This window comes from Jaculus jaculus, chromosome 13, assembly GCF_020740685.1.
Source record: "Jaculus jaculus isolate mJacJac1 chromosome 13, mJacJac1.mat.Y.cur, whole genome shotgun sequence".
Classification (NCBI taxonomy): domain Eukaryota; kingdom Metazoa; phylum Chordata; class Mammalia; order Rodentia; family Dipodidae; genus Jaculus; species Jaculus jaculus.
In genome coordinates, this window is record NC_059114.1 from 43,940,006 (window position 1) to 43,967,843 (window position 27,838).

The following is a 27,838-nucleotide window of genomic DNA, read 5'->3' on the forward strand; positions in this document are numbered from 1 at the left end:
TAACTGGTTCATCCACTTCAGAAACATGGCAAGGGCTGGAAAGATGTCTCTGCAGTTAAGTGGCTTGCCTGCAAAGTCTTAAGGACCCATCTTCAATTCCCCAGTACCCAAGTAAGTCAGGTGCACTTGGTGGTACATGAGTTTGGAATTCATTTACAGTGGCTAGAGACCATGGAGTGCCCATTCTTTCTCTAGTAAAATATTAAAGAAACAACTAGAAAGTAGCCATCTGAGGATTCATAACTGGATAATGTAATTCCATAGCTATAATTTCTCTAGTTTTGAGCATAGTACCTAAACTGGACCAAACTGTTCTTGGCACATAGCTTTCTATACATGGCAACTGTCAGTTTTTTATTTTATTTCATTTGAGAGAAAGAAAGGGCATGCCAGGACCTGTAGCCACTGCAAATGAACTCCAGACGCATGCACCACCTGTGCATCTGGTTTAGGTAGGTCCTGGGGAATTGAACCTGGGTCCTTAGGCTTTGCAGGTAAGCACCTTAACTGCTAAACCATCTCTTAAGCTCAACTGACAGTTTTTTGTTTTGTTTTGTTTTTTCGAGGTAGGGTCTCACAGTAGCACAGGCTAACCTGGAATTCACTATGTAGTAGTCTCAGGGTGGCCTGGAACTATAGAAGATCCTCCTACCTCTGCCTCCAAATGCTGGGATTAAAGGCTCACGCCATCACGCCCGGCCCAAGTGACAGTTTTTACATTATTTTTTTCGTGCACTTCATGGGAGTTGTTCACATTAAAAACTGTATTACCCCAGAAAGCCTAGCATCAGATTTTCTACCAAGATAACAAGCCTCTTAGAGTTTTGGTTCAGATAATATTCTGGCTGTGATGTGAGAGGGGCCTAGGCTAGTTTTACAGCCACGTGGGCGCTGCGTGGGAGCCTAGAGGCCTGTTCTGCTCCAGCCGCCAGGGGGCGGCGCTCCCCGCTGCGGCAGCGGCAGCGGCAGCGGCGGCGGCGGCGGAGAGCTGCGAGCTGCGAGCTGCACCGCCCACTCGTCACCCCCCCACGTGGGTCCCGATGGTTAAGCCCGCCGAGCAGGTAGCGCGCTTCCGCGGCTTCCCTCCACCCCTTTCCCTTCCCCCATTGGTAGGGGCTGCGAGTCCGGGCGGAAGTGGGGCAGGCGGGCGGTAGCGAGGCGTCACCGTTGTATATTCATGAGGCGCGCGCAGCTCAGCATGCTAATGAGGCGGGGCGCGGCGGCCGGCTAAGGAGGCTGCTGGGCGGCGGCGGCTGCTGGCGCGGGGCAGCCCAGTGCGAGCGGCGTAGACGCGGGATCAGTGGCCGGCGCTAACCACGATATGGAGCCGTCCGGGGGGAGCCTGGGACCCGGCCGCGGGACCCGGGACAAGAAGAAGGGTCGGAGCCCGGATGAGGTGCCTGCGACTGGCGGCGACGGCGGCAAACCCAAGAAATTTGTGAGTGTCCCTCCCACCCTGCCCCTGAGCTTGGCCGGGTGAGCCGCCCGCCGGACCCCGAGACCCTCGCCGCTCTTCCCGGGGGCGCCTGCCAGCCTCTGGGGATCCGCCCCCGCGGCTCCCTTCCTCGTTTCACGGTGTCCTCGGCTCTGCAGTCTCGAGTCCTCCCCCTCCTGGACCGCGGGAAGCCCGGGAGTCCCACCTGGCCCTTGCCCGCGTCACCCTCGCTCCCCTCGCCCTGCGCCCCGCGCTCCCGCCCCCACGGCCCCGCCGGCTCTCAGCCCCACTTCCTTTCTTCTGCTTCCAGTCCCCCCACACGCCTTCTTCTTTGGGCCCCCCTGTGTTCTTCTGGGTCCATTTTTTCTTCTCATTCTGACCCCCTTTTGGCATTCTCTTCCTTCTCCTAAAAGGTCACTTCCTTCCTCCTGGTTTGCTCCCTTTCACCTGCTAACTTTCCTCCCGCCCCGTCCCCCTCTGGGCTGTCAGTCCTGTGTCACCTGATAATCCTTCCCCTCAGGAATGTTACCTGGCTTGAGCCCTACCTTTCCTCCTCCTCTGGACGTTTGTCCTTGTGATTACAGGAATGGGTTTCCTGTACAAGTCCTGTGGTCATTGGGGCATGGTGGTAATTGGCTTTCCACTATTTCTCTGTCTACAAAACCCGTTTCTTTTTGCCCTCCTGTTGCTTGCCACTTTGCAGGGGGGTTAGAACTTCTCTCACGATTATGTCCTCCTTGACCCAGCGTGGTGATAAACCTCCTACTTGGGGAAGAAGTTTACTTTTAAGTCCAATAAGTTTGTGAGCTAATTGAATTGCTTCTTACACGTTTCCTAGGATAACCCTCTCCTCAGTTCCTCTTTTGCCACCCTCCTTTACTACCTGTAAGAGAGTGTAGTCTTCCTCGACTGCTGATTACTTTCTGTCTCGGTCTGAGGGAATATTGGTATTCATGTAACTCGGTCATATTTTATGACCTGTTGTTGCCCATCCTAAATCATCGTTCTTCTCTCCAGGGAGCTGTATGTTTCTTTTTGACTGTAAAAAGCTTTGAAAGATACTGAGCACTGTCAAAGAGGGAGTTTTGGTTATAACCCCTTTGCTGGTTATTAGTTATATACTTAATTTGCTTTTCCAGGTACTTAGTAACCTTAGTATCTCTTGGACTAACCAAATGACTTGAAACTCTTACTTCTTCCTTTTTCTTAGTCCCATCCCCCAGTGTTCTGATCCAACTCCACAGTCTGAGAAGAAAACTGATAAGCGGTGGAAATAGAAAGAAAATGTTTTGTGACCTGGAGGGTACGGATCAGAATTATAAGAGTGACTCATCTCTTCCTATTTCTAGCAAGGCCAGGTGATCCTGGACTGCCCTTTCCAGTGACATACAGAGTGTCAATAACTTTTATCTGGTGAATTCTTTTCTTTGTAGAAATCATAGGGCCAAGAGTAGTGATAACCCTTCTTCTTTGAGACCCAAACATTTCCTTCTGTTCTTTCTTTAGGGTAAGAATCGATCCTCTACTTATAGAGCTTTCCTTCCAGAACTTAAGTTCTGGGGCCTATATTCCTTCTACTCTGTATCTTTTTGTTTTGATTTTGTTTCCATGGGTACTGTTTGACCTTCTTCATCCAAAGTTGAGCTTTCCTGCTGATTTATAGTGACCTCTATGACTTGTTAATGTTTCTCAAGTCTTTAGTACGATTTTACAAGTGCTTTTTATTTAATCTAGCACTGTGTTTCACAAACGTGTGGAAGCTACTTAAGCTTGTGGTACTGTAAGTTGAGAAACCCGAGGAAACTCAATTTCTTTTCACCTGTTTTTTGGCACGTCCATGGAGTCTTGTACAGGCTGAGTGGATTTGGCTCAGGGATGTTGATATTTGCTTTAGAGAGGGTGGAGTTCAACCAAGTTCTCTTTTTCTGTGGTGTTGGTATTAACCCTTACCTTGCTGAACATTAACAACTAGGTATTACATTGGTGAAAATTGCATTAGTATCTGGGGAACTGGAAGTTTTCCAGGAAAGTAGTGCAGCTTAACTTCATAATTGCTAAATATAATCTACCTCAAGGCATCAGAATATTATAGCTTTCTCACTGCCCTTTTTATGAGAATTCTGTAAATGAGAGAGAAAGAGCACTGCAATCCTCCTTTCTCACTCTCTCTCTGTGTATGTGGGTGGGTAGAGTGGGTGAAATTTCTGGGGTGCTTTTGTTACCCATGGCTTAGTTTTCCTAACTATTGGTTGAAACCAAACTCAAAGCTGTTTCACCTACTCCACCTTTTCTAAAATGGGTGCCCTCCAGAACTCCATTGTGAAGGTACTACATAAACCTGTACTGGTCTGGACTAAGTATGCTTGAAGGTTGTTTGCATCTGAGGGGTTACAGTTTTTTTGACTGCTGCTACATACCTTTTTGGGCAGACTGTTTGCCTTTGAAGGGTTCTTTTAGCTGTTGCTACATACCTTTTCTGTGCTTGTGCATGTTCTAAGTACAGATTAGCTGATGAGAAAACAGCTTACAAATTGCCTAAAATCTGCTCTTACCCTTGAGGTATCCAAGTTTCAAAGGTGTTTAGTTGGGCTTAGGGAGATGGCTCAGTCATTAATGACACTTGCTTGTAAAGCCTTCTCACAGTACCCATGCAAAGCCATATGCAAAAAATGGTGCATGCATCTGGAGTTTGTTTGTAGAGGCAAGAAGCCTGGTGCCCCCATACTCTTTCTCTGTGTCTTTCTTTCTCGAATAAATAAAAAAATATTGTTTATAAATTTGTTTATTTGCAAGTAGAGAGAGAGATTGAGAGAAGACAGAGAGAAAAAGAATGGGCATTCCAGGGCCCCCATCTGCTGCAAAGGAACTCCAGATTCATGTGCCACTTTGTGCATCTGGCTTTACTTGGGTACTGGGGAATCAAACCTGGGTCGTCAGGCTTTGCAGGCAATTGTCTTAACCACTAAGCCATCTCTCTAGCTCCTGCCCCCAACAAAAAAATAATTTTTTTTGTTGTTTCGAGGTAGGGTATCACTCAGGCTCAGGCTGACCTCACTGTGTCATCTCAGGGTGGCCTCAAACTCACGGTGATCCTCTTACATCTGCCTCCCGAATGCTGGGATTAAAGGTGTGCGCCACCATGCCTGGACCCCAAAACATACATTTTTAAAAGGTGTTTAGCTGGGCATCATGGCACACACTGGGATTAAAGGTGTGCGCCACCATGCCTGGCCCCCCAAACATATTTTTTTGTCCTTTAACCCAAACATAATTTTTTTAAAAGGTGTTTAGCTGGGTGTCGTGGCATACACCTTTAAACCCAGTACTCGGGAGGCAGAGTTAAGAGGATCGCCATGAGTTCAAGGCCACCCAGAGATGACACAGTGAATTCCAGGTCAGCCTGAGCTAGAGTGAGATGCTACCTTGAAAAAAACAAAGAAAAGAAAAAGAAAAAAGAAAAAAAAGTGTTTAGTTGGGTTGGGGATACAGTTCGGTAGGGTGCCTGCCTAGCATGCACAAAGCCCTGGGTTCAGTCTTCAGCACCATATAAACTGTGTGTGGTGATGCACACCTGTAATTTTAGCACTCTTGAGGCAAAGGCAGGAGAATCAGAAGTTCAAGGTCACCCTAGGCTACGTAGTGATTTCAAAGCCATCCTGGGCTATATGAGGTACTTACTGCCTCTCTCTCTCTCCCTCCCCATTCTCTCTCTCTCTCTCTCTCTCTCTCTCTCTGTCTCTCTCTCTCTCTCTCTCTCTCACACACACACACACACAGTATTGGGAATCAACTTCTTTTTTTCTCAATTTTTATTAACATTTTCCATGATTATAAAAAATATCCATGGTAATACCCTCCCTCCCCCTACCTTCCCCTTTGAAATTCCATTCTCCATTGTCTCCCCTCCCCATCTCAATCAGTCTCTCTTTTATTTTGATGTCATGATCTTTTCCTCCTCTTATGATGGTCTTGTGTAGTTAGTGTCAGGCACTATGAGGTCATGGATATGCAAGCCATTTTGTGTTTGGAGGAGCATGTTGTAAGGAGTCCTGCCCTTCCTTTGGCTCTTACATTGTTTCCACCACCTCTTCTGCATTAGACCCTGAACCTTGGAAGTTGTGATTGAGATGTTACTCAGTATTCCAGTCACTTCTTTCCAGCACCATGATACCTTCTGAGTCATCCCAAGGTCACTGCCATCTGAAAAGAGAAGATTCTTAACCTAAAGTGAGAGTAGCTTTAATATAAGGGTATAAATATTAAGAGAAGTGCTTACTGGGCAGTTTGATAAGCATAGTATATACATTTATCCAGACATCAGCAGATGTTACACCCTTAGAGCTCATGATTACCCCTGTTTTAAGTTTTCAGTATCAGGGATGTATTCCCACCCATGGAGTGGGCCTCCAGTCCAATTGGAGGCAGTTGGTTTCCACCATGACAGACGTGCCACTATTGCACCTGTTGGCTCACTTGGCCTGGCTGGCCAATTATAAGGCTTGCAGTGTCCACTGTTGATTATCTTCACTGGTGGTATCTCTTTCTCCCATTGAACTACATGTAGAATGGCTTCTTCCAGCTTTCTGTCAGCTGGTCTACATGGAGGAAGTTATCAGCTCAGTTCCAGCAGGATTTTTCAGTGGCCTTGCAGCCCAAGTACGTGGAGTTTTCAGCAATAGGGTCTTACCATCGGGGAATCAACTTTTTAAAAAAATATATATATATATTTTTACTTGTTTACTGGGGGAGAGAGAGAAAGGCAAACATATAGAGAGAGCATGAGTGCGTCAAGGCCTCCAGGCACTGAAAATGAACTCCAGACACGTGCGCTGCCTTGTACATTTGCTTTATGTGGGTCCTGGGGAATTGAACCAGGGCCCTTAGGCTTCACGGGTGCCTTAACTGCTAGGCTATCTCTCCACCCCCCCACTTTTTTTTTTCTTGAGTTAGGGTCTTCCTCTAGTCCAAGCCAACCTGGAACTTACTCTATTGTCCCAGGCTGGCCTCAAGCTCAAAATAGTCCTTCTATCTCTGCCTCCTGAATGCTGGGAAAGTCATGTGCCATCTTGTCCTGCTGGGAATCATCTTTTTTGGGGGGCCTCTATCAGAAGGACTTGGGCCCCAAGGGAATCATCTTTTAATAACACATGGAGGCTGGAGAAATGTCTCATCTGTTAAAGGTTGCTTGCTGCAAAGCCTGACAGCTTGGGTTTGATTCCCTAGAACCTACACAGAGCCAGATGTACTAAGTGGCCATGAATCTGGAGTTCATTTTCAGTGTCAGGAGGCCCTGGCATGCTCATACTCACATACTGTCTCTGTCTACCTTTTCCTTTTCTGTTTTGTCTTTCACATAAATAAGTAAAATATTATAGGGGCTGGAGAGATGGCTCAGTGGTTAAGGTACTTGTCTATAATGCCTAACAACCTAGGTTCAATTTCCTAGTACCCACATAAAGTCAGATTCACAGGTGTTGCATGCAGCTGGAGTTTGTTTGCAGTGGCTAGATGCCCTGGAGTACCCATTTTCTCTTTTTCTGTCCTTGCAAATAAATAAGTATTATAAGACATATGATTAGAGATGTTGACTTGAATAGCTGAAGCCAGACTGCTTGGGTTTTCATCTTAGTTCTTTATGAATCCATCTTTTGAGATATGAGTAAGCAGAATAAGGTAAAACCAGGATGTTAGGAGGCTGCAGAGTATTTCTGCTTTATTTTGTTTTATTTTATTCTATTTGGTTTTTCAAGGTAGGGTCTTGCTGTAGCCCATTCTAACCTGGAATTCACTGTGTAGTCTTAGGGTGGCCTCAAACTCATGGCAGTCCTCCTACCTCTGCCTCCCGAGTGCTGGGATTAAAGGTTTGCGCCAGCACACCTGGTTGTATTCCTGCATTTAATAGGCTCCATGCCCTTTCATATGTTCTAAGAATATTGCTTCGTTTTTGGTGGGGGGTTGAGGTAGGTAGGGTCTTGCTAGGCTGACCTGGAATTCACTATGTTGTCTCAGGCTGATCTTGAACTCACAGTGATCCTCCCAAGTGCTAGGATTAAGGGCGTGTGCCACCACATCCAGCTTCTTTTTCAAAAAACTTTTTTTTTTTTTTTTTTTGCTTGTTCTTTTGAGGTAGGGTCTCACTCTAGCCCAGGCTGACCTGGAATTCACTCTGGAGTCTCAGGGTGGCCTTGAACTCACGGTGATCCTTCTACCTCTGCCTCCTAAGTGCTGGGATTAAGGGCGTGCACCACCACGCCCAGCTTTTTAAAATCTTTTTATTGACAGCTTCCATAAATATAGACAATATATACCTTGATCATAATTTCTTCCCATCACCTTTTTTTTTCTTTTTCCCCATCTCAAACCCCCCTCCACTGAATCCCTTGTTTCCAATTAGTCTCTCTTCTACTTTGACATCATCATATTTTCCCCCCTCCTATTATGTAGGTCTTGTGTAGGTGGTATCAGCCACTGTGAAGTCATGAATATCAAGACCTCTTTGTGTCTGTAAGACAGCATTATAAGCACTCCCCCACTTCCTTTGGCTCTTACATTCTTTTCACTACATCTTCTGCAATGGTCCCTGAGGCTGAGAGGGTATGATAGAGATGTCTCACTTAATGTGGAACATTCTACTATCACTCCTCAGCAATATTCACCCTAGTGGTCACCACCATCTGAAAAGAGAAGCTTCTGTAACCAAAAGTGAGAGAAGTATTAATATATGGGCATGGATATAAATGTTTAGAGGGCACTTTGATGGCCATAATATTTGCACTTAGCCATATAACAGTAGCAGTTGCATTTAGCCATATAACAATAGCAGTTTCCCCCACTAGGGGTTATGACCTCCCAGCCATAAGCTTTTGACTATGTTTTCAGAATGTACAGGCAGAGATTCCTTCTGTGGAATGAGCCTCAAATACAGTCAGAGAGCAGTTAGTTTCCTTCATAACAAATATGCCACCATTGCACCAGTTGGTACATTTGGCCTGGCGGTCAAGTTGTAAAGTTTGCAGGATCCACTTTTAGTTAAGACCATTAATAACTTTTTTCCTCCCAGAGCTGTATAGATCTTTCAGGTATTCTGACAGCTAGTCAATAGGGAGGAGGCTTTTAGCTCAGCTGTAGCTCTAGCTCAGTGACCTGAGCAAGCATGTGGAGTCTTCAGCAATAGGGTCTTGCCTTCTTGCTCTGGTGGACCACCAAGAGTCTTGCCAATAGCTTGTAATGTTCTGGGGCATCAGGAGCCTACCTGGTGAATAACTTGCTGGGAGGTATCCCACCTATAGCATTAAAATAGAATATTGGTACTTAATTTAGCTAAATAAATTGATAAGACAAAGAGAGTTGGAAAATAAATGTTGAAGTACTTTTTTAAAAAGCTGAAAATTCCATGGACTGTAAATTGTTACAAAAGCTAAGAAAATAGTAATAAGTAAGGAATAATTTGACATTGTTGATAATCATGTGCATCAGAATAGTCTCATGATAGAATAACTTTCTGTTATTTCTGAGGATCCTCACTATATTTTATAAATAGGCTGACTAGTTATTTTTTGGGGGGCTCTTATATCTGAGTAGAATGTAATAGAGATATGCTTATTTTTTAATGTAATTTTTTGATTTATTATTATTTTTTGTTGTTGTTTGAGATAGGTTCTCATTTTAGCCCAGGCTGGCCTGGAATCTACTATGTAGTCTCAGGGTAGCCTTGAACTCATGGCGAACTCCTACCTATCTGCCTCCCAAGTGCTGAGGTTAAAGGCATGTACTACCATGTCTAGCTGTAATAGATTTAAAAGATAATGTTAGAGTTGGTTAAGGTTTAAAAGATAAAGTTAGGGCAGTTAATGTGTTTACCTGAAAAGCCAAAGGACCTCTCTCTGTGCAATTCCCCAGGACCCACATAAGCCAGATGCACAAGGTGGCGCATGTGTCTGGAGTTCATTTGCAGTGGCTGGCACGCCCATTCTCTTCCTCTTGCTCGCTCTCTCTCTCCTTCTTTCTTTCTCTCGCTCTCTAACATAAATAAAAAGAAAAATTAAAATATTTTTAAAAAGATAAGGTTATTTGCCACATATGATTTAGAAAGACAGGTTAAATTCATGTTTATTAACAAGAAATGCAAGGCATTTATAGAGAAACCAAGGTTCATCTATGCAGCCAGTATTTTCTTTCACTTTATGTGTTAGCTTAAATTGTTCATCAACCTTCCTATTTTGAAACTAACCTTGTAATATTTTTCTTTTTTTATGCTGTGCATTTCATTTTCAGTCACTTTTTCATTTGCAAGCAATAGAACAAAATAAACCTCTTGCTACTACAAAGTATCATTGTGTGTTTGCCCCTCTCAGCTAACTGCCCGTAGTCTCTGTTTTCATACCTTTCCAGCTTCTCTAAAGACTGATTCAAGCACAGCCAGGGTTTTGGGGAATCAGATGGTTAGAAACTGTTAACGCTTTTAGTTTTTAATCCTTGAGGCTAAAAAATATGGTAATCATTGTATTAACTTAACAGTATTTCCTCACCTTTTTAAAAAAACAAACAAACAAACTAGTTTTTAGGGGCTGGAGAGATAGCTTAGTGGTTAAGGCACTTGGCCTAAGAAGCCTAAGGACCCAGGTTCAATTCCCCAGTACCCATGTAAGCCAGATACAGAAGGGTGGTACAAAGGTGGAGTTTGTTTGCAGTGGCTAGAGGCCCTGGCACCCCCCTTCCTTCCTCCCCCTCTCTCTGAATCTGCCTCTCTCTCTCAAATAAGTAAATAAAAAACAAAAGAACCTAATTTTTAATCAAGAAACCCTTTTCAAGGACATCAAAGATTTTCTGAAGGAAATGACAAATATGGAGACACATATTTTAATTTTTTTATCTCTTGCTATGGGGTAAATGAGTGGATCATTATTTCTCAACTTTGAGATTTTTACTTCTGTTCATTGTTCAAGCTTATAGCCATATTACTTTAGAGCTGGGTCTTTAAATTTCATTAAGCCCAAATACTCACCCAGTGCAGCAGTCACTTCTCATAGTTGTAGCTTGGTAACATCAGGGGTCCAGGAGGTGGAATCTGACTAAATGGAGGAAGGAAAGCAGAAGTTTTGGATTTTACATTTTGTTTATTAAATCTTGGAATCTTTGAACAGCTGAAATAGTAGAAAGGGATTTTCTAAGAGGAACAGGTAGGAGACTGAGGGAAAACATTGAAGACATTGATTCTTCTCTTCTTGGCTCTGTGTCAATTACAGAGTGTTAGTTTGCCCTTTAACTCTTACTTAATTGTACTCTAGAATTGAGACAGAATAGACAGAGGAGACAAAGGAGTCTCAGTGTGATGGAACTGAATTAAAAGAAACACGCAGAGGCACTGGAGTATAGCTCATTGATAGAGCTTTTACTAGGGAGGCCATGGGTGTCATCCTCAGTACTAAAAACCAAACAAAAAAGAGTTCTAGACTCTTGTCAGCTCTTGGTATAGTAACTCTTAAATGTTAGCCATTCTGTTGGGTATGTGGTGCATTCTCAGTGTTACTCGAACTTTACAAGTTCCTAATGGTGTTAAGCTTATTCTCATTATGTCATTACTTGTTTGCTTCCCTGCCTATCTATCTATATATCTATCTTCTATCTGAGAAAGTGCAGGTGCAGCGGGTCTCTTGAAGCTGTAAAGCAACTCCAGATGCATGGACTACTTTGTGCATTTGGCTTTATGTGGGTACTGGGGATTGAACCTGGTTCATCAGGCTTTGTAAGCAAGTGCTTTTAACTGCTGAGCCATTTTCCCAGCTCACGTATATCTTTCTTACAACATCTGTTTAGATTTGGTCCATTAAATTTTTATTTGCATTATATAGCCTAGATACAAGTTTTTTGGGGGTATGTATGTTTCACAAATATTTTAATTCTATTGTGGCTTAATGGTTTCATTTTCTTAGCATATTAAAAAAAAAAACAAAGGTTAAAAATTTTTTTTTCTTGGTATAGTCTTACTGTAGCCCAGGATGACATCTAATTTTTATTCAGTTTTGTTCTTTGTTTCATATTTCTAAATATTTGCTAAAAGCAAAGTCATTTAAAAATATTTTTGTTCATTTATTTGCAAACAGAGAAAGATAGAAGAGAGACAGAAAATGGGCATGCCAGGGCCTCCAGATGTTGCAAACAAACTCCAAATGTATGAGCCACCCTGTGCCTCTGGCTTTACATTGGTACTGAGGAATCAAGCCTGGATTGTTTAGGCATTGCAGGCAAGTGCCCTAACTACTGAACCATCTCTCCAGCCCTTGTTTTTTTCTGTTGTAAGTTTTATACATTTAGTTCTTAAAATCAGCCTCTTTCCCACAGGTTCCACATGTTCATTTTCAGATACAAATTTTCACTTGTAGTCAAAATGGGCTATTTCTGAAGTTCTTACGATCATGGACCTTCAGAGTCCATTTATCCTGGAAATATTTTTTTTCCATGTTAGATAATGCTAACAAACTTAATTTCCTGTACTCAGTTAATACAGGTTATATAATGTCAGATTTCCAAGCTATATTAATGTTTCTTTATACATGAGAAAGATAATTCATTCCAGGATGGAAGTGTAGGGTCTAATAATGACGGTACTAATAGCACTTGTTTGTTATGTGCTTACTACAGCCCTAGCAATGTGCTAAGAGCTTTAAAGTCAGTGTCTCATTAATCTCTACATTGACATTATGAAATTGGTACTATTATTGTTTTCATTTTATAGGTGATTAAATTAGGACTCAGTGAGATTGAGCAACCTGCTTGAGGACATGGAAGTAGTAACTGGCAGTGTTAGGATTCAAACCTAGGTCTTGCCGATTATAAACTTCATAACTAATTAATGACATTGTAATGTCACTTCACTTGTATCTTCTTTTTGCACCTGCTTATATAAGAATATTTACTGCTAAGAATTTGGGCTGAAGAGATTGCTCAACAGTTAAGGTGCTCGCCTGCAAAGCTTAAGGATCCACATTTGATTCTCCAGTACTGATGTAAAAAGCCAGATGCACTGTGTGGCACATGCATTTGGTGTGCCCATACTCACTCACCCTGTGTCTGCCTCTTTTTCTCTCACTCAAGTAAATATATAAGTAAAATTTTAAATAAAACTAAAAAAAGAATTTGGATTGGAGAGATGGCTTAGTGGTTAAAAGTGCTTGCTTGCAAAGCTTGATGACCTGGGTTCAAATCCTCTCGTACCCAAGTAAAGCCAGATGCATAAAATAGTGCATACATTTGGAGGTTGTTTGCAGTGGCAAGAGACCCTGGTATGTCCATTCTCTCTTGCCTCTCCTCTCCTTTCACCTCCCCTCCCCTCCCCTGTTCTCCTCCTCCTCCTCCTCCTCCTCCTTCTTCTTCTCTCCCCCCCCCCTCTCTGCATGCAAATAAATCAGTAAACAATGTATGCTATAAAGCTTTTGGTGAGCTGGGGAGATGGCTCAGCAGAAAAAGGTGCTTTCTTGCGAAGCTTGCCAGCCTGAGTTCAATTCCCCAGTACACACATAAAGTGAAATGCACAGTGGCACATATGGCTGGAGTTTGTTTGCATTGGAAGTAGGTCCTGTTGTGCTCATACTCTTGCTGTCTGTCTTTCCCTCTTTCTCCCCTTGTGAATAAGTAAATAAAAATATTTTAAAAGTTTTGGTGAGCCAGGCACGGTGGCACATGCCTTTAATTTCAGCACTTGGGAGGCAGAGGTAGGAGGATCACCATGCGTTCAAGGCCACCCTGAGACCACATAGTGAATTCCAGGTCAGCCTGGGCTAGAGTAAAACCCTACCATGAAAAACAAAACAAAAAAAAAGTTTTGGTGGTATTCCTTTAGAGTGTTTTGGTCATCTGTATTCTATTAAAACTGAATTATCTTAGACTCCAATTAGTGATGAAGTAGTACTGGGTTTAAATGTACAAAGTGTATTGGCTTAATGCCTAAATGCTTTGTGCATTTAGTGATTTAGACTTTGAAGCTATTGGAAGAGTCATAATTAAATGTTTGTTATCTTAGGCATGACAAAGTAGTTGTTACAGTACATGCATATCCTGTCTTTTCTCTGACTCTGAGTTATTAAACAATTGTCAAAATTATTATTTTTCAATATAACCTTATCTATATAAGTAGAACAATTTATTGTATTGCCTGTGTTTAAGTTGCTAAAAGCAACAAGCAGTGGTGGCAAGCAGGGAGAGAAGGAAGCAGTTACCAAGACCATCTGTATAATTAACCTATTTATGTTTTATGTTGACGTTTGGTATTCATAAAAACTTCTTTTTGTGACCCTTAAACTTCAGATTGCAAATGGTTACTGACTAAAGGGTCTCTTCTGAGTCTGGGGACTGCTGTTTTTTTCTTTAGACCTAGCAGTCATTTGCCTGAGGGTAACAATTAAGACATTGTACCAGGAGCTAACTAGGATTTTATTTTCTGTATGACTGGTGGTAAAGAGTAGAGAAGGGACTTGTACTTATTTGTCTACATCTCCATGACCTACCTTGGAACCAAGAGCTGATCACAAAATCATGTGGTTATTGTGTCATGTTCAGGCCTTGCTTTTCAAGATTCTTAAGATAATGTAATCTCAGCCATGTCTATACTTAAATAAAGGAAGAAAAAGCTCTGAGGCTGTGAACATTTTTTTTAAATTGTGGTGCTGGGGATCATACCTAAGGCTTTGTGCATGCTAGACAAGTCCTCGATTACCACTGAGCTATACTCTCAGGCTGACACAGCCATGACTGTCAGATTTTAGAGAAGTGAGAGGATTAAGGAAAGATAGTTTGAGAGTCAAAAGACCCAAATTTCAAAACCTTTGAATGCTTAATGTGAAAAGAATCTTAAAATTGCTTTTTATTTTATAGATTAAGAAATGGTGGCCTGGACTAGTGGTCTGGCCTGGTTTAAGTCCCTGTTTCCACTCTCTTTGGCATTTGTGGGTTTGCTGCTGATTAGCCATATGAATTCTGGGGAAATCACTTTGCTTTTTTTGGTTTCATTTTTTTCCTTTCTTATAAAAGAAAAGGGTTATTGTGAATCATTTCTAAGGCCTTTGTCACTGTCCTATAGTCTATAATCCAACACATGATAGGTAAGTGGTATGGTGGTTTGATTCACATGTCCCCCATCAACTTATGTGTTCTGAACGCTAGGTTTCCAGCTGGTGGCAGTTGAGGAATTGGAGTTTTCTGGAGGTGATGTGTTGTTGGGGGCCAGCTTTTGGGTGTTATAGTCACTTCCCTTTGCCAGTGTTTGGCAAACTCTCCTGCTGCTGTTGTCTACCTGATATCAGTCAGGAGGGGATTTCCATCCTCTGCTCATACCATGTTTTCCCCCGCCCCTTGAGTTTGTAAGCCAAAATAAACCCTTTCTTCCCAAAAGCTGCTCTTGGTTGGGTGTTTTCTGCCAGCAATGCAAAGCTGACTGTAACAGGCAGTCTTAGCTTCATACAAAATGGTGCATGTGATTGACCTTGGTAAGAAGTCCCAGGATTACCAGAGAGGGAAGGGCTTTTATGATGTGGAGAGGAGTACGAACAGAGGCCCAGGTGTGTGAATATGTAGCGGCAGTGAAGAAAAATGTCATGGGTGTAGAAGTCATGGGAATTGATGGGAAGTGAATCATTTAAAATAAAGATTATTTTCCAGAGCCATCCGTGGTGGCGCATGTCTTTAATCCCAGCACTCGAGAGGCAGAGGTAGGAGGATCACCATGAGTTCGAGGCCACCCTGCAACTACATAGTGAATTCCAGGTCATCCTGGGCTAGAGTGAGACCCTACCTTGAAAAACCAAAAAAAAAGATTATTTTCCTTGGCAAGGGCTTTTAGGTTCCCTTTGTATAAAAAATCCTGTAGAAATCATGAGTGAAAGTAATTAGCATTTTGTAACATGTGATACATGTTGATGTCAGTTTGGGGCAATAGGATGTGTGGTGCTGACACTAAGCAAATCAGGATAGCTTAAAAACTCAAATAGATTTGTGTTATGGTCAGAGTTACAGCAAATCATTTTTTCTACCTTAGATGGTATATAGGTTGCTTAGTTTCTAATCTTTGTCACTTTGTTATTTAATTTAATTTATTTAAGAGGCGGGGGGGGGGAGGGAGGGAATGGACACATCAGGGCCTCTAGCCATTGCATGCAAACTCTGGACACATGTGCCACCTTAATCATCTGTTTTATGTGCGTACTGGGGAATCAAACCTGGGTTCATCTCTCCAGCACTTTGTCACTTCTAATAGTCCCATCTTTTCAGACTGTCAGAGATTGATGTTGGTATTTAGAATGTGACTCTCTTTAGCTGGATCTTAAAGATGTATAACCAAATTGTGGGCACAGGTGGGTTATAATGCTGTTGTGGAAACAATCAGCCTGTCTTTGGACCCAGTTGTTTCTTATAAAGATTCTTCCTTGCAGTCACTTTTTTTTTTTTTAAATCTTTCAAGATAGGTTAGCCCAGGCTGACCTGGAATTCACTATGTAGTCTTAGGGTGGCCTTGAACTCATGGAGATCCTCCTACCTCTGCCTCCAAAGTGCTGGGATTAAAGGTGTGCACTACCACACCCGGCTATAGTCACTTAAAAAAAAATTACATATTTCTGTTTGCCAGTAGAGATAGATGGAAGAGAGACACATAGAATTGGTACACCAAAGCCTCCAGTCACTGCAAACTCCAGATGTATACACCACTTTGTGTATCTGGCTTTTGTGTGGAAAATTGAACTTGGGTTGTTAGGCTTTGTAGGCACCTTAACTGCTGAGCCATCTCTCCAGCCCCTACAGTCACTTTTGATTGCTTGATTATTTGATGTTCTTTAGAGTTCCTGGAATGCAGAACTATTTATGAATTGTATAGGGATCTCATCTCCCATCTAACTTTTAAGTTTTCTAACAGCAGAGGTAGTATTTAGCTCATGCTAGCAGTAGCCTTTTATGTACTTAGTTTCAGTGTTATTCTTTGGAGTATTGTGATTGTTTTCAAGCCTCTCCATTTCCATGGTTTAATGAAAGAGATTGAGAGTTTTGAAAACATTCAGTTCTCTCTCACCAAGGTAACAGTGAGGCAGAGAACTACTAATATAACTATAACCAGAGAGCTCTATGTTAAGAAAAGAAGATTATTTATCTCTGGAGCTTGACTTATTGTGTTCAGTGAAGGGACATATCTGTACGATTAAGAGTCTCTGCATTGTTTTACATAGTACAAGACTGCATGCTATTATGGAAACAGTATCTGACCCAGTGTACATCTAAAGAGAATAATTGAGTCCTCATGTTATTTGAATTTGTTAGTATAATAGTTTTTAATGGCGAAAGAATATTGAAGAGAAGGGAATTGAAACTTCTAGCCTGATGTGTCATTCTTTCCTAACACATTCCCACCCTTAACTGTAGAGTTCCTTCATTTCCTTCATTTGGACATTGAAGCATACAGCTTCGGACTATTGTAAAATTATTTCATCTTTTTTGAGACCTACAGAAGTATTTTTAGTTTTGTGAGAGATGTGTGTCAGGGTTCCTGAGGCATAGAAGTCTTTAGTAATTTCTTGATTTTTGTATTCTTAAATGATGGGAGTTGGTCCTCGTTGGCAGCTCTTTGCATCCGCCAGGGCTTGTTCGTTACTTGTTTGCTGTGGATGACGTCTGTTTCCTGTGATTGAAACCACAAGAAGAAGTGGTGAGAAGCCACTGAAGGATATGTATTATCAGGCAAGCAGCAGACATTGGGCATCTCTCAAGTAGAAGTAGTAACTAGTTGTAGTCTTTAAGGAGCCTGAAGAGACCATAGAAATGACCTTACCCAGCTTCTCCTTAAAATGAGGAGGACAGGGAGGTCTTTGGCTATTATGTTGGCTACAGTTAGGTGAGCTAGGTTTTAGACCCTGCTAACTATTCAGTATTTTTTTTTTCTTACATTGCATTATTCCCCCTAAATTTTTGAATTGTACTCTATCAAAATATTCCCTTAAGTATACAAAATGGTATATATTGGTGGGCATTTTGGATATGGGAATTGGATGATATTTTGTTTTAAATTATGTGTTAATGCTGTTTTTCACTTCCTATCATTTTCAAAACAATATCCCAAAACCCTGAATTTCTATTTTTATTTCACATAGTATTTGGATATTGTAGTCATTATCTCTGTGCTCAAATTTTTCATACCATTGCAATTATGGTTTACTCATTTTGTGCTTTTAAATGTCATAAACATTTCCATTCCTCTAATCTTTGCAGGTTATTTTTATTTGAAATGGAAATGTATTTTTATTATAAAAGCAATATACAGTTCTTTCCTAGGAAAATGTAGATAAACATAGAGCAAAACATTCCCCAACCCTGTTTTTCAGAAATTGAAGTTATTTTTAAATAGAACCAAAGAGAAACATAACTTGCTACTTAGAAGTCTTTGGAGCTTGAGTACTTTGGCATGAAATTCCATATGTGATTGTGTTACAACATGGGCCAACACCACAGAATCACTAGAAGTATCAGAAAGACTGAAGCTGGCTTGTAGTTCTGGTGGAAGAGTCATAAGAACTCATTTCATCACTATAGTCGTCTTCCCTTTGCTTCCTAAGATTTTCTTGAAATAAAATGCTGTACTGAGGGCTGTTGAAATGGCTTAGCAGTTAAGGTGTTTGCCTGCAAAGCCTAAGGACCCGGTTTGATTCCCTAGGACCCACAACTTGGAGTTCATTTGCAATGGCCAAAAGCCCTGGTGAACCCATTTTCTCTTTCTCTCTATCTGCCTCTCTCTGTCTCTCTCTCTCAAATAAATAAATAAATAAAATATTTTTTAAAAAGAAAAAAAATCTATACTGGATTTATATAATGCCAGAGATTATTTTCTGTAGTTTTATCATATCAGGCCTGGATTTTTATTTTTATTTTTTATAATTAACAGCTTCCATGATGTAAACAATATCCCATGGTAATTCCCTCCCCCCACTTCCCCTTTTGAAACTCCACTCCATCATATTCCCCCCTCCCTTTCTCAATCAGTCTCTCTTTTATTTTGTTGTCATGATCTTTTCCTGCTATTATGATGCTCTTGTGTAGATACTATCAAGCACTGTGAGGTTATGGATATCCAGGCTATTTTGTGTCTGGACGAGCACATTGTAAGGAGTCCTACCCTTCCTTTGGTTCTTACATTCTTTCTACCACCTCTTCCACAATGGACCCTGAGCCTTGGAAGGTGTGATAGAGATATTTCAGTGCTGAGAACTCCTCTGTCACTTCTCAGCACTGTGATGCCTTCTGAGTCATCCCAAGGTCACTGCCATCTGAAAAGAGAAAGTTCTCTAACAAAAAATTGAGAGTAGCATTAATATATGGGTATGAACTTTAAGAGAAGTGCTTACTGGACAGTTTAATGAGCATAGTATATATATTTAGCCAGACAGCAGCAGATATTACACCCCTAGGGCTCATGACTACCCCTGTTGTAGGTCTTCAGTATCAGGGATGTATTCCCTCCCATGGAATGGGGCTGCAGCCAAATTAGAGGGCAGTTGGTTTCCCCCATAACAGACGTGCCACTATTGCACCTGTTGGCTTATTTGGCCTACCTGGCCAAATATAAGGCTTGCATTGTCCACTGTGGAGTGTCTTCACTGGTAATTTCTCTCTCTCTCCCGTTGAACTGCATGCAGTATGGCTTTTTCCAGTTTTCTGTCAGCTGGTCTACATGGAGGAGGTTTTCAGTGCAGCTCCAGCAGGATTTCTCAGTGACCTTGTGGCACAAGTATGTGGAGTCTTCAGCAATAGGGTCTTAGCATCTATTCCTGCTGGGAAACCAAGGGCCTTGGCAATGGCCTGGAATGTTTTGGGGGCATCAGGGACCTCCCTAGCCAACAACTCACTGGAAGGTATCCCATCCCTAGCACTGAAAATTTTTCTAGTAACAATCTATGGCTCCTGTGTGTTCCATTCTCCGAAAAAATGTAGGTTTCCATATGATTTATTTATATCCTCTTAGATTTTGATTAGCCTCCCACCATCTTTTTTATTATTATTATTTTTTTTTTGGTTTTTCGAAGTAGGGTCTCACTCTGGCTCAGGCTGGCTGACGTGGAATTCACTATGTAGTCTCAGGATGGCCTCGAACTCATGGTGCTCCTCTTGCCTCCCTAGTGCTGGGATTAAAGGTGTGTGCCACCATGCCCGGCTCCCTCCCTCCATCTTTCCTTTACTCAATCACTTCCCCTGACCTCACTTAGGCCTTTTCACCCCCATTAATCTGTTCTTCTACTTACATATATACAATACCATCCTGTCAAGTGCCCCCCCCCTTCCTTTCTATTCCCTTTATATCTCCTTTCTAGCTTATTGCCGGCCTGGCTTTTTGAGCAGCAGTATTATTTTGGATTAGTTAAGTGCTATTGGTAGACTGATCATTTTTGGATATTCAGGAATGATGAGAGGCTGGGCATGGTGGCACACACTTTTTTTTTTTTTTTTCCCCCAGGTAGGGTCTCACTCTAGCCCAGGCTGACCTGGAATCCACTATGTAGTCTCAGGCTGGCCTCAAACTCATGGCGATTCTCCTACCTCTGCCTCCCAGTTGCTGGGATCAAAGGCATGCACCACTGTGCCTGGCTGGAATACACTTTTAATCCCAGCTTTTGGAAGTATGAGGTAGGATGATCACCATGAGTTCAAGGCTAACCTGGGCTAGGATGATGTCTCAAAAATAAATAAAAAATAAATAATAATAATTAAATAATAACCAAGCTGGGCATGGTAATGCATACTTTTAATCCCAGCACTCAGAAGGTAGAGATAGGAAGATCACTGTGAGTTTAAGGGCAGTCTAGGAGTACAGAGTGAATTCCAGGTCAGCCTGGGCTAGACCTAGACCCTATCTCAAAAAAAACAAAACAAAGCAAAACAAAACAAAGCAAAATAACAACAAAAAACCAAACACCAAACAACGCAGTGATTAGGCTAGAGAGATGGCTAGGCAGTTAAGGTGCTTGCCTGCAACGCCTCATGACCTGGGTTGAATTCCCCAGTACCCACGCAAAGTCAGATGAACAAAGTGGTGCATACATCTGGAGTTGGTTTGCAGTGACTGGAGGCCCTAGTGTGTCCGTTCTGTCTGTCTTCTCTCTCTCTCTCTCTGCTTGCAAATAAATAAAAACATTGAAAAGTGAAAAACAAAGGAACAAACAAACAAATCCACAATGATACGAAGAGAGAAAAAAGTGGTGTGACCATTATTGAGAATTACAAGGTGTATGAGATGAGATTTAAAGCAGGTGTCCTCATCCTTGGACCCTGTATGTAGAAGTGATGGATAGCAGTTTAGAAATGGGTCTGCTAGGCCTTGGGTGTGCCTTACATGTCCCTAACCCTAGAGGAAGAGGAGCTATCCTGTTGCTTGCATCATCACTTGGGAGGAGAAGAGTTGCCAGGGTGATTGAGAAACAGCATTCCTGAGTCACTGACTGTTCCTAAGTGAATGGCCAACACCCCTTTTTTAAAGGAGCAATGACAGTGCTCTCTGAGCTCAGAAGACCTACTAAGAAAACAAGGAAGAACAAACAAGTAGTTGGCTTATGATATGTATTGAAACTTTGGGAAAATGTGTTAACATTTATTTATTGTTTTCAATACATGCATTTAAGTTTTTGAGAACCTTACTATGCTTGAAAGGAATGAAGCTTTGGTTACTGTTTTCTCAAAATGACAGAACAACACCTTTGTCAGCAAGAAGATGAGTATATGTCTGTGGGATACTTGATTTCCCAACTCTGAGTACTTTGGTTTTTGCAGCTTGTTTTCCTATCACATGGGTTCCTTGCCTGTGTAAAGTGTAAGGATCTGGTGCTATAGTCTTGTAGGAGCAATGCCATGTCCCCAGCCTGGTTTCTACCTGTTCTGCTGTACTGCAATAGTGAAACTGGAGTGGCCTTTTCTTCTTGCTTCTAGGCTATCAACTGTCTAGATGCACACCTTTCTCTCTGAGGGCTTTAAGATGAGCTGAGCTCTAGGGAAAAAGTTGCGTTTTCCTGACTTATCTCCTTAAACTCTTCTCCTTGCACCACATATTTTGGACCTATTAGAGAATCAAATCCTAATGCTAAGATAGCTTTCCCTATAGTTTAATTACAGTTGATTTATTAGACAGCAAATTCCACTCTCCATTAGAAAAATAAATCTGTTGCTTTAAATTTATAAGCAAATTATTTCAATATTGTAAGTAAGTTACTAGTAGAAGTAGAGAATGAACTACAGATGTTCATATGACACTTGTGACATGTGATTGACATGTGCTACTACCTGGACTCTAGTGTTCCCTGAAAGCAATCAAGAAATAGATACTTACTCTAGAAGGCCAGTGTAGATTTGTTTGTTTGTTTGTTTTTCGAGATAGGGTTTCACTCTAGCCTAGGCGGACCTGGAATTCACTGTGTAGTCTCAGGGTGGCCTCGAACTCACAGTGATCCTCCTACAAGAACTCTTTGGCATTGGAAGATCTTGTACTTTCCTGCTGTGTTTCCTTTGTTGCTTCTTGTAGGAATTCTGTTGTATAAATTTATTATTTATTTACTCTTTCTAGGTTTATTGAGGTGTAATTGACATCAAAATTGTATGTTTGGAATGGAATTTCAAAGGGGAAAGTGTGGGGGGAGGGAGGGAATTAACATGGGATATTTTATATTCATGGAAAATGCTAATAAAAATTTTTTAAAAAATTGTGTGTTTGTATATATATGATACATCACACAAGGTGGGGGGACTGTGGTATTTTATTCTTCAGAGCTCAGTTTAGCTGTAGGGCAACTGAAGCAGTATTGAACCACAAGAATAACATGCTTAACTACTCTTTAAACTATTATGTTTTAAAAGAGAGAGAGAGAACATGAAAGAGAGAGAGAGAGAGAGAGACTGACTTTGTGAGTGCCAGGGCCTCCAGCCTCTATAACTCAAGATGCATGCGCCACCTTGTGTATCTGCCTGCCTGTGGGCACTGGGGAACCAAACCTGGGGGGTAGTTAGGCTTTGCAGGAAAGCACCTTAATCACTGAGCAATCTTTTTTTTTTTTTTTTTTAAATCACTTTTCCCCCTCAGCTGTAAGAAAACATTTCAGGGGACCAGTAGGTATTATTTAGTTTTAACTGCTGTATATTCCTTTAGGATTTTTTGGCTTGTTTTTAAAAATCTTTTTAAGCATTTAAAAATATTTATTTCAGGTCATTTTAGGCCTCCTTTAAAATTTTTCTTTTTATACAGAACCCTTCTTCCTCCTCCTCCTCTTCTTCCTCCTCTTCTTCCTTTCTCTCTCTCTTTCTTTCTTTCTTTATTGCGATGGGTGTTTCAGCTCTATACAACTCCTTAAGGTTATAGGTACCAGTAAATATGATGTCAGAGTCTGTTTTGTTTTTCTGTAAATGAAGATAAGATGATGTTGAATCCTTGCCATCCTCCTTGGGCCATTCCTAGAAGATGGAAGGGAAAGTTCTGCATTTATAGTTACTCAGTGTTTCCTTCTCCAGTTCTAATTGATGTCTCTGTAAGGAGCAGGAATTGAAGAAGGGAATTCAGCCTCTTTCAATGGGTCTATCATCATGTATTTAACTTTTGCAAAGTACTTTAAAAACAAAGTGTGTTGTATCTGTTTTTATTCTTAAAACTAGTTCTATAAGGTACTATAAAGATAGGAATATTAAGCTGAATTTTTAAAAATTAAATATAATCAGTAGTGTTCCCATGGTTGAGCTCATTAGCTATATGCTCATACATATATTTAATAAATATAATTATAAAGAAGAAAATCCAAAAAAAGAAGAAAATCCTAAAACTGATAGATTAAAAGAATACTAACCCTTCCTTATTGCCCTTCAAAGCTAGATTAAGGCTCAGTAGTAACTGAAGTCCATGTTGTAACCTCTGTTGCCTCGTGATCCTAAGGAACTGAACGTCTGTCCTGTGATTGAATAAGGAAATGAATCAGAGGTAGATCCTGATCTTTGCTCTATGATTCTGAACTTCAGGCATTGCTGTCTAACCTGGGAGGATTTGAAATGGAGTTGTTTACTATAGTGACATTTATTTATTTATTTATTTATTTTATTAGTTTTCTATTCAGCAAATACAGGCAGTTTGGTACCATTATTAGGCTCATCCATGACCTACCCCTCTCCCCAGTAGCCCCTCCTTGTTGATGTATATGGGTCATGCATTATGGAGTGGTGACATTTATTTGTCCTTAGTGAGGGCTAACTACTTTTCAAAAGAAATGGAAACCCTTCAAGATGACATCTTTTCTCATAATTGAATATTTTTCCCGTGACAACTCATAACTATGTCTTGTGGGCCAAAGTACCAATCAGGGTTCCCTGGTCTCATTTCTAGGAAAATATTTTAAAATATGTATGTATGTATGTGTGTGGGGGGGTATGGGCAAGCTAGGGTTCTTTGCCATGGCAAAGGAATATCAGATTCACACACTACTTTTTAAAAATTTATTTATTTATTTATTTCATAGAGAGAGAGAGAATGGGTGTGCCAAGGCCTCCAGCCTCTGAAAACGAACTCCAGACATGTGCGCCCCCAGTGCCTCTGGCTAGCGTGGGTCCTGGGGAATTGAACTTGGGTCCTTCGGCTTTGCAGGCAAATGCCTTAACCGCTAAGCCATCCCTCCAGTCCATACATACACTATTTTTTGCATCTGGATTTACCTAGGTACTGGGAAATTGAACCTGGGCTGACAGGCTTTGCAAGCAAGCATCTTTAACCACTGAGCAATCCCTCAAGTCCTAGGAAAGATACCAATTAATTAATAAGGCTTAGTCTGATTGTCTATAATAATTCTGCTGTCGGGCTGGAGAGATGGCTTAGTGGTTAAGCGCTTGCCTGTGAAGCCTAAGGACCCCGGTTCGAGGCTCGGTTCCCCAGGTCCCACGTTAGCCAGATGCACAAGGGGGCGCACGCGTCTGGAGTTCGTTTGCAGAGGCTGGAAGCCCTGGCGCACCCATTCTCTCTCTCTCTCCCTCTATCTGTCTTTCTCTCTGTGTCTGTCACTCTCAAATAAATAAATAAATAAATAAATAAATAAATTTAAAAAAATAATAATTCTGCTGTTTAGTCAAAGAGTTCCACTTAAAATTTTTTCTCACTTTTCTTAATTTGAGCAGATTATGAATTAATGAACATACTGTGCTCCATAGCTGATGATGGTGCTAGTTTTAAAATTATTAAAGTTTAAGCCATATTATTTGAATAAAACATGACTTCTACCCTTCAACCACCTAACAATATGGTTTACAAAAAGTTACAACAAAGATTCTATTAAGAAGACTCTGAGGCCAGGTGTGGTGGAGCATGCCTTTAATCTCAGCACTTGGGAGGCTGAGGTAGGAGGGTCGCTGGGTTCCAGGCCATCCTGAAACGAATTCTGGGTCAGCCTGGACTAGAGTGAGACCCTGCCTTGATTAAAAAAAAAAAATAAAATAAAATAAGAAGAGGATATGATATTAAATAGTTAGAATTGGCTTAGATGAATGAGTCCTTTAGTTCTTTTGCATAATAATAGACTGTAGCCAAGTAAACATTCATGAACAAGCATTGGTTTTTTTTCTTATGCTATTGTAATTGGAGTTATGCTTATGTTATTGGAGTATGTAACCCCAGTTTTCAGGTGTACATTTTACAAATCTTTGTAGTCAGACCAGTGCAATCACCTTTACAGAATGATCTATTGCCCATTTTATAGTCTCAATGATCCTAAGAGATATGTGCCTAGTTTTTGTTAAAAAGATTTATTTTTATTTATTTATTTATTAGAGAGAGAGAGAGAGAGACAGAGAATGGGCACACCAGGGCCTTCAGCCGCTGCAAACAAACTATAGACGCATGCGCTACCATGTGCATCTGGCTTATTTGGGACCTGGAGAATCGAACCTGGGTCCTTAGGCTTCACAGGCATGCACCTTACCTCCTAAGCCATCTCTCCAGCCCATGCCTAGTGTTTTTTTTTTTTTTTTGTTTTTTTTGTTTTTTGAGATTAGGTCTCACTCTAGATCAGGCTGACCTGGATCTCACTTTATAGCCCAAGGCTTGCCTCAAACTCACAGTGTTCCTCCCAAGTGCTGGGATTAAAGGCATGTGCCACCATACCAGGCTCTTTTGGTTTTTAAAAAATATTTATTTTTATGATTAGAGAGAGAGAAAGAAGCAAACAGAGAGAGACAGAGGGAGGACAGGAGAGGGAGGGAGAGAATGGGTACACTAGGGCCTTCTGACACTGCAAACTCTGGACACATGTACTGCTTTGTTCATCTGGCTTTATGTGGGTAGTAGGGAATTGAACCTGGGTCATCCAGGCTTTGCAAGCAAGTGCCTTTATTATGCTAGCTCTATAGTTCCTGTTTTTCAGGTTTTTTTAAAAATATATTTTTATTCCATGCTCTGTAATTAAGCCCTCACCCCAAAGCTGAGGTTGGAGCATCTGTGTGGTAATCCTGACAGAGTGAGCCCCACTGCAGTGCTGCCTTTGGGTCTCATGCTCTGTGAATAAACCCCCATCCTGAGGCTGAGGAAAGAGCATACAATTAGTAATCTTGACACAGGGAACCCAAGCACAATGGATGCTTTCAGGGCTCCCTGTTTCTGTAAATAACCCCTCTTCATGCTCTGTAAGTAACCCTAATAAACTCATTGGTTTACTGAAAAAAAAATTTTTTTTTATTTGCAATGAGAGAGGGAAAAAAATAGGAATGGTGCACCAGGGCCTCTTGCTGCTATAAACAAACTCCAGATGCATGCACTACTTTGTGCATCTGGCTTGTATGGATACTGGGGAATTGAACCCAGGCTGTCAGGCTTTGCAAGCAAGCACCTTGAGTGGTGAGCCATCTCTCCAGTCCTGTTTTTCAGTTTTTGGGACCACGTTTCTCTCTGTAGCTCAGGTTGGTCTTGACCTTGCTATGGAGCTTGGCCTGATTGAAATCATGATCCCCTTGCCACTGTCTTTTAAGTGCTGAAGTTATAGGAGTACACTGCCTAAACTAGCTATTGTTTTGTTTTCAATAAAACTGAAACACAAAGAATTAAAGTAACTTAGGTAGTTTTATAGCATAGCCAAAAAGGTATCAGAATTCATTTGTCTTTAAAAAGAATTTTTTGCTTGTGTATGTGTCCATGGTAAGCATGAGTGTGTGTATGCATATTTATGTGCATGAGGTCAATGTCTGGTGTCTTACTTGATTGTTCTCCATGTTGCTTTTTGAGATAGGCCTTCCCACTGAGTATGGCCCTCACTGATTTTGTTGGACAAGCTAACTAGCAAGCCCCAGGGATCTTCCAGTCTCCTTGTCTCCTGCAGTGGGATTACAGGGGTGCACTGGCACACTTAGCATTTTAAATGTGGATGCTAGGAATCTGAACTGAGGTCCTTATGCTTGTGTAGAAGGCCCTTGACCCATGGAGCCATCTCTTCAGCCTCATGATCTTTTCCCTTTAGACATAGATCTAGATAAATTCTAGATTTTACCAGTTGCTTAATATATCATTTCCTCTTACCATATAATAAATTACTACAAACTTACCAACTTAAACATATTTATTGAGCCAGACATGGTGGTGCATGAGTTTAATCCCAGCACTTGGGAGGCACAGGTAGGAGGATCACAATGAGTTCGAGGCCACCCTGAGATTACATAGTGAATTCCAGGTCAACCTGGGCTAGAGTGAAACCCCTACCTTGAAAATCAAACAAACAAAAATTAACCCACAGTTCTACTGGTCAGAAGCCCAGAATGGATAGCAGTGTTATGTTCTCAAAAGTATGACAAGAGTGAAATCAAAATAGCAGCTGAGCTGAGTTCTTACCTGGAAGCTCTGCTGAAAAATCTGCTTTCAAGTTGATTTGTTAGAAGAATTCAGTTCCTCACAGTTGTGGGACACAAGTCTCTGTTCCTTTGCTGGTTGTCAGCTCAGGACTCCACTCAGCACCTAGAGGTGTCCTGTAATCCTTGTCTTTTGACCTCTTTGATATTCAAATGAAGAAGAGTTTGCCTGGCTAGAGAGATGGCTTAGTGGTTAAGGTGCTTGCCTGTGAAGCCTTAGGACCGAGGTTCGATTCCCTAGAACCCACGTAAGCCAGCTGCACATCACGGCACATGCATCTGGAGTTCATTTACGGTGGCTAGAGGCCCTGGATACTGATTCTCTCTCTCATAAATAAGTCAAATTGAAATATTTAAAACTTAAAAAGAAGAAGGGTGTGCTTAATTCACTTCTAGATTTAAAGGCTCATGTGATTGAATCAGTCTTACTTGGATAATCTTTCTTAAAAGTCAGGTTTTTTTTTGTTTGTTTGTTTGTTTTTTGGTTTTCCAAGGTAGGGTCTCACTCTAGCTCAGGCTGACCTGGAATTCACT

General features: G+C 41.4%; 1 protein-coding gene across 2 annotated transcripts in view; it reads left to right on the top strand.

The window, feature by feature from the left end:
• The first annotated feature begins 1,245 nt into the window (after positions 1-1,245).
• Diaph1 (diaphanous related formin 1) overlaps positions 1,246-27,838 on the top strand; it is a 125,112-nt gene continuing 98,519 nt past the window's right edge. For both annotated transcript variants that reach the window (XM_004664690.2, XM_004664689.2), the window contains exon 1: positions 1,246-1,438. In XM_004664690.2, the coding sequence (XP_004664747.1) occupies positions 1,322-1,438 (117 nt within the window). In that variant the 5' untranslated portion in view covers positions 1,246-1,321. The remainder of the gene's footprint in view (positions 1,439-27,838) is intronic.